General features: G+C 53.5%; 1 protein-coding gene across 1 annotated transcript; it reads left to right on the top strand.

Annotated features, from left to right (window-relative positions):
* The first annotated feature begins 8,214 nt into the window (after positions 1–8,214).
* On the top strand, positions 8,215–12,219 carry FEM1A (fem-1 homolog A). Its single transcript, XM_058858746.1, has one exon. The coding sequence runs from the start codon at positions 8,380–8,382 to the stop codon at positions 10,384–10,386; it is 2,007 nt and encodes a 668-aa protein (XP_058714729.1). The 5' UTR covers positions 8,215–8,379; the 3' UTR covers positions 10,387–12,219.
* Positions 12,220–12,943: the final 724 nt, after the last annotated feature.

The following is a 12,943-nucleotide window of genomic DNA, read 5'->3' as shown; positions in this document are numbered from 1 at the left end:
ATTGCTGGGGTGAGAACAGGAGGGGACAGAGGTTCATCCTGAGAGCACCCCGAGGCTGAGCTGAGCAAATGAGTCAGGCAGAAGAATTCCACCGGTGCTGGCAAATTTTCCTCTTGCTGGACTTGATGGCAAGCAGTCCCCTGTGAATCCCTGACCTTCACACTCCACAGGCTGCCTGCGATGGCTCACAGAAACCACAGGAGATTTTTTCCTGTTCCTGATTGTCAGAGCACACAACAATTCTGGTGTGAATGTTGTTGCATCTGCTTTGGACAAGTCCTGTCAGCAGCACCTCTGCAGCTTCCTAGAGCTGTGCCAGGACATGCTTTGGTGTGAATGAGGATAGGGAAGAACTTACACTCAGAGAGTCACAGAATCCCAAATGGTTTGGGCTAGAAGGACCACAAAACCTGTCCAGTGCCACTGCTGCCATGGGTGAGGACACCTTCCACTGTCCCAGGCTGTTCCCAGCCCTGGCCACTGACAGTTCCAGGTGGGATTTGAAATTAGTTTGGTGTCTGATCCATTTGGCTACAGTTTGTGGAGACAGACGGACATGCCTGGACAACAGGATAACCTGCCAGTCAAGTCCTGTCCCAGGGTGAGAGGGATTGTTGGGCAGGGAGGCTACATGACACCATTGAAAGCCCAGCTGCCACAGAAAAATATCTCTAAAATATCCTCCTCACCTCTTAAATTCCAGTCTTGTGCATTACTGAACTCACTAGGTGGAAGGGCACCATGTGCTAACTCACCTTGTTTCTGCCTTTTGACTCCCAAACACTCCTCTCTCATTTTTCCCTTTTAGCCCTCCTGTCCCTCAGCCCTTTTCTCTCTCCACCTTTCCTCTGATTGCTGAGCAGCTTTTTGACTTTTCCATCAATAAGTCTAAAGAGCATTTGAACTGCTCTGGTCCCCCTTCTCTCCTCCCTCCAGTTCCAAATCAGGCAAGCTCATCGATCAGAGGAGCTCAGGAAATATCTGGTGTTTTGTTGTCAGGCTGATAATAACATTGCAGTTGTGAATGGGCTGCTGCAGGCCTGATCATGGACACCTGCAGGGTTTGTTTAATTGCATTTAATGACAAATCCTATACAGAGGAGCATTGCCAGAGAGATTTATTATCCGCCAAAGAGGCAAAGCACAACAGCTCAAAATATAATTTGCACTGAGCATTTTTCCCCCTGCCTCTCTTTAAAGCACGGTAATAAATGACAAATCGGGTAAAGTGGGAGACATGGGGTTGGGGAGGAGGTGGGGGGCAGAGGACAGAGATTGAAACCGAAGGAAATAACAGCAATAAGGCCACATTGTTCTCTTTGCCCTCCCTGTGGTCTGGTGTAGAGGAAATACTGTTTGTTTAATTTACAGCCTGGAAGTGCAGCTGGGGATCTCTCTGTGATGAGCCTGGCAGAGATAGCTGGAGGCCAAGAGTCCCCACTCTTTCCAGACAGGCTCTTTCCCCGTGTTCTGCAGCTAAGTTTAGCTGCCATCCATAGAAACAATTCCTGAGGAGCCTCCCAGTGCAGGGGAGAGGGGCGAGGTCCAGCTGCCACCAGCACAAGGAGCCACATCCCTGAAATCTCTGGGACAAACCTGAAGTGGCAGATCCCTTCCTGACAAATATCACACGGAGAAATACGGCCCCACAGAGACAGTCTAGACAAAAACCTCACACGCCTCCGAGGCTGCGATTTATGTTTCCTGCTGAACACCTCGCTCTGAACAGGGAATGTCTGGGTGTGAAACCAAGAGAGGAGCTCTTGCTCACACGTCTCCTGTCTTGATTTTTACCAGTCTAGCAATGATTTGTGGTAAATCCCTTTGTGGAGCTGTGTGCCAGAACAAGGACTGAAAAGTGTCCTTGTCACCTGGAATTCCAGTCCAGCTCAGCACCTCCCAAGCTGTCTTCTCTTTCAAATTCATTCTTCTTTACAATTCATCCTCTCTTCTAGTTATCTTGGGCTGAAGACCAAAATGTCCTGAATTTTTATTTCTAAATATTGTCTCACTCCCCAGATGTTTTCACTGCAAACTCACTACTGTTCCACTTGATATTCAGATTACAATCACAGAATACCCTGCCTTGTAAGGGACTCACAAGGATCATCCCAGTCCAGCTCCTGGTTAAATTTTACCTGGGAGGTTTGGGGTGACAGCAGTTTTATACAAGAACACATCCCCCCCAGCAGTTGGCTCTGTCCTTACACAAACACGGTGTTGGGTAACACCTGGACCCGTTTTTATCTGATTTCCTGGACAATGGCAGTATCACTAATGCTCCCTGTTAAATAAGACCACCTGGACATCTCCTGCTATCAGCCCCAGCTATCACAAACACCTCTGCTACCTAGGCCAGCACAAAGGGCTGTTATCTCGGAGCAGCACAAGTCCCCAGACTGAAACACCCATCTGGAGATAGAATAAAGTGTCCATAAAAGCACATGTGTTATAAAAAAGGAGAGGGAGGGAAATGGGACCGCTCCCCACGAGCTCCCACAGGGCACAGCCCCTGCAAACCCAAACCCTCTCCTGCTGCTGCCCTCTCTTCATCCTCCCGTGGAAGGAGCAGCCAAGGCTGCTGAGGAATGGCTTTACCTCTTTCTCTTTTTCCCCCACCCATAACAGTTGGGTGAAGATGGGAAGAGGCTGTTCCCTGCCTGATTTCAGTGGCTGAGGTGAGTAAAGCTCTTCTGGACAAGGAATAAAGTCAGATCCTTTCCATGGACGTGAGCCAGCACCGTCCTTCCACATCTCATCCATGTGAGGGATTAACAGAGAAAACCTGGGCAGTGAAAGAAAAGCTGGACCTGAACCAAAGATTGCTCATCAACAAATCCAGAAAAAGGGAGCAGCAAAAAGGGTTTGTTTTCCTTGCTTAAATCAGCCTCTCAGTGGGATTCCAGGAAACTCGGCACTATCATTATCTTTCTCTTTGCAGAGTCCTTCTCTCCCGTGTTCCCCAGCATATATTGCATTTGCTTATTGTAGTCAGACTCATACACAACTGGGAGACAGACAGCTTGGCAGAGCACTCCTGGAGAAGTTTATCACAGGGTAAGGCAAGAGGAGCCCCTGCTGAGCCCTGATGTCCCTGTAGAGTCTCCGGAGTGAGAAAATGGAGCAGAAACTCACGGGAACAGCACAAATTGGAGAGATGATTACAGGGAGATTTGATGTGGTCTCAGGAGGAACGCTGCAAAGGGCAGCATCCATCCCTGAAGGAGAGACAGGAACAAGGATTGCAGGATGAGAAGAACTGAGGAAGGATGCTGGGAGAAGACGTGCGGGAGGACGTCCCTGAGGAGGAAACGCTGCTCTCCTGGCCTGGCTCTGTGTGGAAGACTAGTGATTTTGTTGTTGTGTTTGTAAAGGTGACAACAAATCATAGCCTGCCATACAGCCCAGGCTGCCACGGCCTGGGTGTGCAAGTGTTTTGGGGTGCTGGAGCTCTTGTCATGGCTTATGCTGCTCCTCAGTCCAAATGTCCCCCAGTTCCTTCTTCGGCCCCATTCATATCCTGAGTGTGATGTCCTGTGGTCTGGAACATCCCTGGGGTCCCAGGCACCCCCAGCCCCTCCCCAGCATGGCCAGACGAGGTCACTCACTTGGCTCTGAGTGAGCTCAGCAAGAACAAAAACATCTCTGAGTTACCAGCCCTGTGCTCAGCACAAACCCAAACACAGCCCCAGAGCAGCCACTGAGAAGGAAATTCACTCTGTCCCAGCTGAAAGCAGCACAGGACCCAAGGAACCTGCCCCAAACACAGCAGAGCAGGGTCAGGGCACTTGGACACTGCCAGGACCTCCATGCCTTTGGAGAGCTGAGCCCATTGCTTCCAACAGGGTCTTAAAATATAAAGAGCAAATTTTCAACACCATTCAGAGCCTCCATTCTCAAAGGTATTTAGGTGTGAAAATGAAACTCCTGAATCCTGCCGAGGCCAGTGGTAAAAGTACTAAAATATCTTTAATAATTTGGGTTCATGCTGTCAAGCACTTTTCTCCTTTTCCTTTTTTTTTTTTTTCTTTAATTTACCAGGCTCAGCACTGCCCACATCACTGGTACTATGGCAGATGTGATTTAGGAATCACACAATGGTTTGGGCTGGAAGGGATCTTAAAGCCCATCCCAGTTCCACCCCTGCCATGGGCAAGGACTCCTTCCCCTATCCCAGGCTGCTCCAAGCCCTGTCCAGCCTGGCCTTGGACACCGCCAGGGATCCAGGGGCAGCCACAAATCTGTTGCCAGAACAGTTTTAAACCTGTACAAATTGCTGTCATTTGATGGTGCCTGAAAGAAAAGATTCAGGTTTCATAAACCACAACGTCTCTCTCTCCCCCTGTCTTTTACTTCCCCACTGACAGATTAAATCCACACAAAATTCCGAGGGCAGCAGTGCAGCCATTAATGCTGCAATGGCCAGGCTGGTGTCTGATGTAAATGAAACTTTGATTTAGTGTTCCCCCAGAAGCCTCCCCAGCGTGTTCATCCTCTGCAGGCTGATCAAAATCCTCCCTCCCAGGTACCCGCGGCCTCGTGCCCCACATAAGCACAGAAAATAATGTCATCAGAGCCCTGCTGATGGAGGCAGTTACAGGACAAAGGCCCTGCAGCAAGGTGGGGATTGGGTCATCGTTCCTGCTAATGTCAGGGTGCCATTTCTCCCTATTTTTAGAATTGTTCCCTTTGTACAGCAAATTGCTTAACTATAGAGACAATCTGGTGTTCGCTGGCTTTGGGAGCAGGGACCCATCTTCCCTGGCTTCAGGAAATCACACAAACCACTGAAAGCTGGAGATGGATAAAACCTGGGTACACAGGAGCCTGCAAACCTCAATTTACACTGAAAAACCCGAGGAGCTGCTGCAGCCCTGACTGAGCACAAAGGAAGTTTCTGCAGGTTTCTAAATTATCCACTCTGCTTCAGAAGGAAGAATAAATCAGTACTGACTCTGCTCCTAAATTATTTTGATGCTTTTGGAACTCTTAGCACAGCTCCAAACGTCACCGCATTTTGAGGGAAGAGATGGGGAGCAATGGATTAGGAATTCTGGAGCCTTTCACACTGAGGATGTTCCAAACCATCCATCCCAGCCCTTTGTTACTCTCCACATCGTACATCGTGGTTGTCCCAGACACCTCAGCATGGATTGAAGCTCTTTGGCTTCAAAGCAGAGCAAACACGAGCTGTAAATTCCAACTTTGCAGCCTAAATAAGCCAGACAGAGAGAGAACAGTTATTATTCCTGTGTTATTGGCAGGGAATTGAGACACAGGAAGATTAAATGACTGGCCCAAGGTCACCAAAGGAGCCTCCTGTAAAGGTGAGGGCTCAGCCTGGATTTCTGAAGTCTCTGCCCAGTACTTCAGCCATCCATTCACTTGCTCTTTAAGTACCCTGTCATTATTTCTGTGAAGGAAATTATGCTCCTCCTGCAGCAGCCAGCACCGTGTAATTCAGCTTGTCTGAAAGGGAATATGAAATGGCAGTTTCACAAAAAATTAACCCTCCTGCCACGCAGCCTGGCAGCCCTGTCACAACGTCTCATTTTTTATCTGCTCTTCCTCCCATGGGGATTTAACTCCCCTCTTATTCCCAGAACTCTGGCTGGGGCTTTTTCTGTGTTATCCCAAAAACCCTACACAGGTGTCCCCTGTGGGGGACTGGAGGGGAGGAACAGGGGGGGTTTGAGCCCCCGTTCCTGCCCCAGATGTGGGGATTCACCCACCTTCCTGAGCTGCTGCTGGCACGGGGAGGAGCAGGAGCTCAGCAGCAGAAGCCAGGAGCAGCCACACGTCCCTGACCCCCTCAGAGGGATGGCACAGATCCTTTGCTCCCAGCTGTGCTGTCAGTGGAAGTGGGAGCTGTCCAGGAAAGAAGCTCCAACTTTGGAACAGCCTGGGAGAGCTGGGGGGGCTCACCTGGAGAGGAGAAGGATCCAGGGAGAGCTCAGAGCCCCTTCAGGGCCTGAGGAGCTCCAGGAGAGCTGGAGAGGCACAGGGACAAGGGATGGAGGGACAGGACACAGGGAATGGCTCCCAGTGCCAGAGGGCAGGGATGGATGGGATCTTGGGAAGGAATTCCTGGCTGAGAGGGTGGGCAGGCCCTGGCACAGGTGCCCAGAGCAGCTGGGGCTGCCCCTGGATCCCTGCAGTGTCCAAGGCCAGGCTGGACAGGGTTTGGAGCCCTGGTCCATAAAAGGCTGGGGGTGAGGTGCTGAGGCTCCAGCACATCCCTCATCCAGGGATCCGCTGGGAGAGGTTGCTGTGACACTTCTGCTCTTTATTCACTCATTACTGAGAAATTTCTTATTAATGGAAAAACCATTTCCATCAGCTGCACTTTACCCCACAATGTCTCTGAGCCCACCCAGGAACGGGGGCAGGCTCTGAGGTGGATTTGGGACCTAAAAACCCGTGTGGTGTTCTGGTGAATTCCTAATGGATTCTATGGAGGGGAAATTAATAGGAAGCTTTGCTTAATAGATACTTCAGATAAAAGAGCGAGTGCATCTGGTCACCATGGCAACACGAGAGCCAGCGGGGAGAGGAAATGTCACCGTGTCTGTGCCTTGACCTGCAGCACAAACAGCCTGGGAGCTGGGGGTTTGCACTGGCTGCTCACAGAGGGGACAGGGACAGGGACACCGCACTCCCGGGCTGGAGATTCACAGCCCAGGAACATCCAGACACACCCAGAGGGTTCACAGTGCTCAAATGGAACTCGTGGGGCTTTTTCTGGGTGAAAACATGATGAACTCGTGCCCTGAGTTGTGTGTTCCCACAGCCCTGAGGGAGAGGTTGGACTTGGTGATCCTGGAGGGCTTTTCCAGCCTCAAGGATTCCCCGGTTCCTCCTGTCCTGATGTGCAGGGAGCTGCCCTTGCACAGCACACACACCCCAGAGATGTTTGAGGGACCTTTGCCCCTTTTCTTCTCAAACACCAAGTCACTGTGGCACAGAATTCCAGAAAGTTTTGGACTGGAGGAACCTGAAATCCCATCCAGTGCTACCCCTGCCATGGCAGGGACACCTTCTACAGTCCAGGCTGCTCCAAGTCCCATCCAGCCTGGCCTTGGGCACTGCAGGGACACAGGGACAGCCAGAACCGCTCTGGGAAATCCATCCCAGCCCCACAGGGAACAATCCCTGGGCACAGACCTCGTGTGGGAATTCTGCCATGGATCCTCTGGCTCCGGGAGCAGCTGCTGCTCCGAGGGACTTTCAGAAGCTGCTGAAGTGAAATCGGGCTCCTGCTGCCTGTTATGCAAAAGCAGTTTCTTAGCAACAAAAGTGATATTCTGTGTGAAGGCAACAGGCATCAGTGGGATAATCCACTGTAATTCCAGACAAGACCTAAAACGGGTGGATGGACTGAATAATAATCATGACAGACAGAATAATAATAATGGAAATAATGAGACTAAGCTTATTTCCCTGGGTAGGAGAAACCCAGCTATAAATAAAATACAATGGGAGAAACCCTGTGCCAGTTCTCTGTATAAAGATTAGGGACACTTAAACTCAATTTATGCCCTAAAAATAGACTCTGGTGAGTAAAGCTTTGCTCATCTAAGTGGAGCTATTTATTGCTTGTTTTTCCTCACTCCGGGCAGGTATTGTCACTCACGGATGGAGCCAGCTGGACATAATGTCCCGTGGGGGGAACTGGAGAGAATAAATCTCTTTTCACTGGTGGGGACGAGGCTTTGCCACTTCCAGGGCAGGAAACTCGTACTTTAAAACGCACCACCCGACCTGTACAGGGCCGTGGGCTGGGCTGCGTCCTCCCTGTGGCTCCGTTACAGCTCAGGACACTATGACTTCATGAAACCTGCAATTAAACCGCGTCAGATTGGTGATGTGCAGCCGCTGTGTTTTGAAGTGCCAAAACATCAAAGAATTTAAGAGAAATAAAAGCGCTGTGAAACCAGCACGCGCCTGGACAGCGCCTGGCCCGCGCGGGGCGCGCTGGGAAGCGCAGTCCCGGCGCTGGTGAAGCCCCGTTAGCGGCGCTACCGCAGCGGGGCGAGGGGACTACACTTCCCAGCATGCCCCGCGCGGAGAGGGTGCACATCCTTCGCGCCTCTCCCCCCGCCCGCTCTGCCTTTTGGGAAACAGAGTGCGCGCTCTGCGGCGCCGGGCGAGCAGCGCCGCTCCCGGGACTACAGTTCCCATCACGCACCGCACGTCCCGCTCCGCCCCGCGCGGCGCCATTTTGTTCCGCGGCGCAGCCTGAGATGGCGGTCGGGCCCGGACGGTGAAGGTCCCGCCGCGCTGAGGGCAGGGGGGTCTCGCCGCCCCCCGCCCGCCCCGCGCCGCGCTGGGGCTGCGCCGCCGCCGCCGGTCCATGGCCTGGAGGCGGCTGCTGGCGCCATGGACCTGCGCACGGCCGTGTACAATGCGGCCCGCGACGGGAAGCTGAAGCTGCTGCAGAAGCTGCTGGGCAGCCGCAGCCGGGAGGAGCTGGAGGCGCTGACGGCGGGGCCCGGCGGCGGGGGCGGCCCCGGGGCCGGCAGCACCCCGCTGCTGATCGCGGCCCGGCACGGACACCTGGAGGTGGTGGAGTACCTGCTGGATCACTGCGGGGCTCGTGTGGAGGAGGGCGGCTCCGTCAGCTTCGACGGTGAGACCATCGAGGGGGCCCCGCCGCTGTGGGCGGCCTCGGCCGCCGGGCACCTGGGCGTGGTGCGGAGCCTGCTGGACCACGGCGCCTCGGTGAACCAGACCACGCTGACCAACTCCACCCCGCTGCGGGCCGCCTGCTTCGATGGGCACCTGGAGATCGTGCGGTACCTGGTGGGCGAGCGCGGGGCCGACCTGGAGGTGGCCAACAGGCACGGCCACACGTGCTTGATGATTTCCTGCTACAAAGGGCACCGGGAGATCGCCCGGTACTTGCTGGAGAAAGGGGCCGATGTGAACCGGCGCAGCGTGAAGGGAAACACGGCCTTGCACGACTGCGCCGAGTCGGGCAGCCTGGAGATCCTGCAGCTCCTGCTCCGCTCCAAGGCCCGCATGGAGAAGGACGGCTATGGCATGACCCCTCTGCTCGCTGCCAGTGTCACCGGCCACACCAACATCGTGGAGTACCTGATCCAGGGCGGGCTGCAGCAGGACGAGGCTGCGGGGAGCCAGAGTGGGACCTGTGCCTCAGGCGGGAGCCATCAGAGGGGCTGTGCTGAAGAGGGCTGTGAGGGATGTGGTGCTTCAGCTTCCAGTCACGACGAGGTCCCGAACGTGTTCTGCACTCGAGAGGCTGCTGTGGAAGCGCTGGAGCTGCTGGGTGCCACGTTTGTGGACAAGAAACGAGACCTGTTGGGAGCGCACAAGTACTGGCGCAGGGCGATGGAGCTGCGCTGCGAGGGCGGGAAGTACCTGCCTAAGCCCGAGCCCCGGCAGCTGGTGCTGGCCTACGACTACTCGCGGGAGGTGAGCTCTCTGGAGGAGCTGGAAGCCCTGATCACGGACCCCGACGAGATGCGCATGCAGGCGCTGCTGATCCGGGAGCGCATCCTGGGCCCTTCCCACCCCGACACCTCCTACTACATCCGTTACCGCGGGGCCGTCTACGCCGACTCCGGAAACTTCGAGCGCTGCATTAACCTGTGGAAGTACGCCCTGGACATGCAGCAAGGCAACCTGGAGCCCCTCAGCCCCATGACTGCCAGCAGTTTTCTTTCCTTTGCCGAGCTTTACTCCTACGTGCTCCAGGACCGTTCCAAAGGCACTTTAGCCACCCACCTGGGCTTCTCCGACCTCATCGGGGTGCTGAGCAAAGGGGTTCGGGAGGTGGAGAGGGCCCTGGTGCACGGCAAGGACCCCGTGGCCGACTCGGCGCAGTTCACCAAGACGTTGGCCATCATCCTGCACCTGGTTTTCCTGCTGGAGAAGGTGGAGTGCACCCCGGAGCAGGAGCACCAGAAGCGCCAGACCATCTACCGCCTGCTCAAGTGCAGCCCCCGCGCCAAGAACGGCTTCACGCTCCTGCACATGGCCGTGGACAAAGACACCACGACGGTGGGGCGTTACCCCGTGGGCAAATTCCCGTCGCTGCACGTGGTGAACTTGCTGCTGGAGTGCGGGGCAGACCCGGACAGCCGGGACTATGACAACAACACCCCCCTGCACGTGGCTGCCCGCAACAACTGCCCGCTGATCATGAGCGCCCTGATGGAGGCCGGGGCGCACATGGACGCCACCAACGCCTTCAAGCAGACGGCCTACGAGCTGCTGGACGAGAAGCTGCTCACCAAGAGCACCATGCAGCCCTTCAACTACATCACCCTCCAGTGCCTTGCTGCTCGCGCCCTGGACAAGCACAAGATTCCCTACAAGGGATTCATCCCTGAGGAGCTGGAAGCCTTCATTGAGCTGCACTAGGGCGCGACAGCCACGGTCCCCAGCCTGTCCCACCCCGCTGAGGTTGTGCAGTTGGAGGGCTCGGGCTGGCTGTGCCAAAGTGCCCAGGGCTGTCGCTGTGCTGAGCTTTGTCCCCATCTGTCACCACCCAGCTGGCGTGTCGGGGCAGGGGAGGAGGAGGCCCCAGAGCTCATGGCTGTCCCTCGTTGCCGCCTTCAGGTACCAGCTCTCTCCAGTGCAGTCTGTCCACAGAAGGTCACAGCCACCATCGTGTCCTGAGAAGGAAGGAGATGGAGATTCCCTGGGACCTGCTGCCTCTCCTGTTAGTGCTGGATTAACTCAGTGTTCAGCTTTGGAGCAGCTACACATCCCCCACGTGCTCTGGCCCTTCCCACCCCACACACCCAACAGATAGAAAGTGAGTGAGGAATAAAATACCCTTCAGCTAATCCCTTCCCCTCTCTCCTGTCAGGTTTGGGACAGCCCATGCCCAACAGCATGGCTCGAGCTCTGCCCAGGGATGGCACAGGGCTGGGTGTGCTGAGGATGGGGTTTGTCTCTCTCTTAGTTGGCCAAGTAGCAAATGGTGTTAAAGCCCTGAGATTTCCATGATTGTGCATAAAGCTGGGATGTTTTTTCTCTTGTAGAGCCAGGCCCTATCTATGCTGCAAGACTTCTCCAATCCTGTAGGATAGAGGAAGGTCAGTTCTGGTTATACAGTTTGATCCATAGATGTTGTAGTTTATGAATGGGGAGGAAAAAAACTAAGAACAAAATCCTGATGTGGTGTTCAGGCCCTTGGCTTGTCCATTCCACACCCATTCGCTCCATTCCCAGCGTGCACGTTCTTTGGCTCCAGAGGGCAGCAGGGACTGAGCTGGAAGGGTGAATGTGAACGGTTTGGGAGCCAAAACAGCACATTCTGAACTATTTTCGAGGCTGAGCTCTTGCAAGCCCTTTAGGCCAGGAGGTACCTGCAGTGTGGAGGTGCTTGGAGGGGGTTATGAAAGCAAGTGAGTGTCTGTGGTGGGTTTGCACCAGGGTGGGCTGAAGGAAGAAGCAAGAAATGAAAGTTTAAGGTGCCTCCTTGTCCTTCTGAGGTTTTGGTATCACCTGCTTGGGCTCTGTTACTGCCCCATTCTGAAACCTCATGCAGTGGGTTCTTAGCAGCTGGTTTGGGCTTTTGAGTCTTCTTTTTTTTTCCTTTTTAATTTTTTTTGTAACTTCACTGAGGATGGTGCTACTTCCAAGGTGGAATTTGAAATCTCACCTGGCTGCTGTTTGGGCAAGCTCCTTCCTTTGATGAGGATCTGCACCCACCTTGTTTTTAACTCTGTAGTCTCAGGGCAGGTTTTTGAGCATGAGCAAAACCCTCCGTGGTGGAAAACAAAGAGTTTCCAGCAGTTTGTCCTTGTGCAGGGGGTGGTGGGCAGCCCGTGGCTCCTTCCCTGGCCCTGAGCAGGGTGGGAAGCACAGCTGAGGAGGGAAGCAGCTGCCTGGAGCTCTGGGAAAGGTCCCACCTGGGAGAGCAGACCCCTGGCCCCACCCTCGCTCTCTGTGCTACTGAAGCTTCTCTACTTGTATTTATCAGCCTCAATAACCACGCTCTCTGCCCCTTCAAGATATTGTAGATCTGCCAGTACATTTTGCAGTGTTAACTATAACGTTTATTTATAAAGCGAGGAAGTTTAACTTGAATTGAGCTGTAAAGTGCAGAGTTAGTTTAGCTGCCTTCTATTTTTTTTTTTCCTTTTGGCTGAAACCTGAACTAAACTGCAGGAATGGGATTTGTTCCTTTGTGAGCTGATGAGCGCTCTTAACTTTAAATAATAAAACAAAAAATGGCTGCTAGAATGCAAGTGCCTTGGACTTCTTCCTGATAAGCCTCTATATTCAGGTGTTTTCCTCTGTTTTCAGTTTGTTTCTCAGGGATGGGACACTGGGTATGGAATTCTGGGGTGTTTGCAATTAACAGGCATGCTTGGTTATTGGTTCATTTCATGGTTACTCCTTTGAAAAACCAATCTGTGCTGCAGTGGCAAACATTTCCCTGGGAAAAGAGTAACAGTGACACTGAAATTACACCTCTTCTATGTTTTGATGCAAATCAAACAGTGTTTACTTGTCTTACCCACGTGGGACAATGGATGCAGCAAGCAGAAAGAGCGACACAATGTCAACAGTTTGGTTTCCAACCCCGAATCCATCAGGGACAATAAAAACAGAGGAATTAATGGTACTGGAGTTAGTTCCACACAGGAACCTGGATCCCAAAAATGCTTGGTCTCCCCCAGGGAGAGTGGGTGGATAAAATATTTGAACGTTTGTCCTGTCATTAATTGCTCCATCCTTAGTTCTTGATGCCTTGAGGAATGGTGGTGCCTTTGTGCTGGAAATTCCATTTAAGCAGTGTGTGCAGAGCCTGTGCTTCTCCCTGTGCTGCAGGTGATGTCCAGGTGTGTGAGGAGAGAGCTGCCAGGCAGGAGCCAGGTGGCCTCAGGCTGCTCAGGGCAGTTCCATCTGCAGCCAGGGCTGCTGGCAGGAGAGAGGTGGGAAGGGAGTTTAATCCAGGCAGGAG

Source organism: Poecile atricapillus, chromosome 28, assembly GCF_030490865.1.
Source record: "Poecile atricapillus isolate bPoeAtr1 chromosome 28, bPoeAtr1.hap1, whole genome shotgun sequence".
NCBI classification, from domain to species: Eukaryota; Metazoa; Chordata; class Aves; order Passeriformes; family Paridae; genus Poecile; species Poecile atricapillus.
This window is presented reverse-complemented; position numbering and strand designations above follow the sequence as displayed.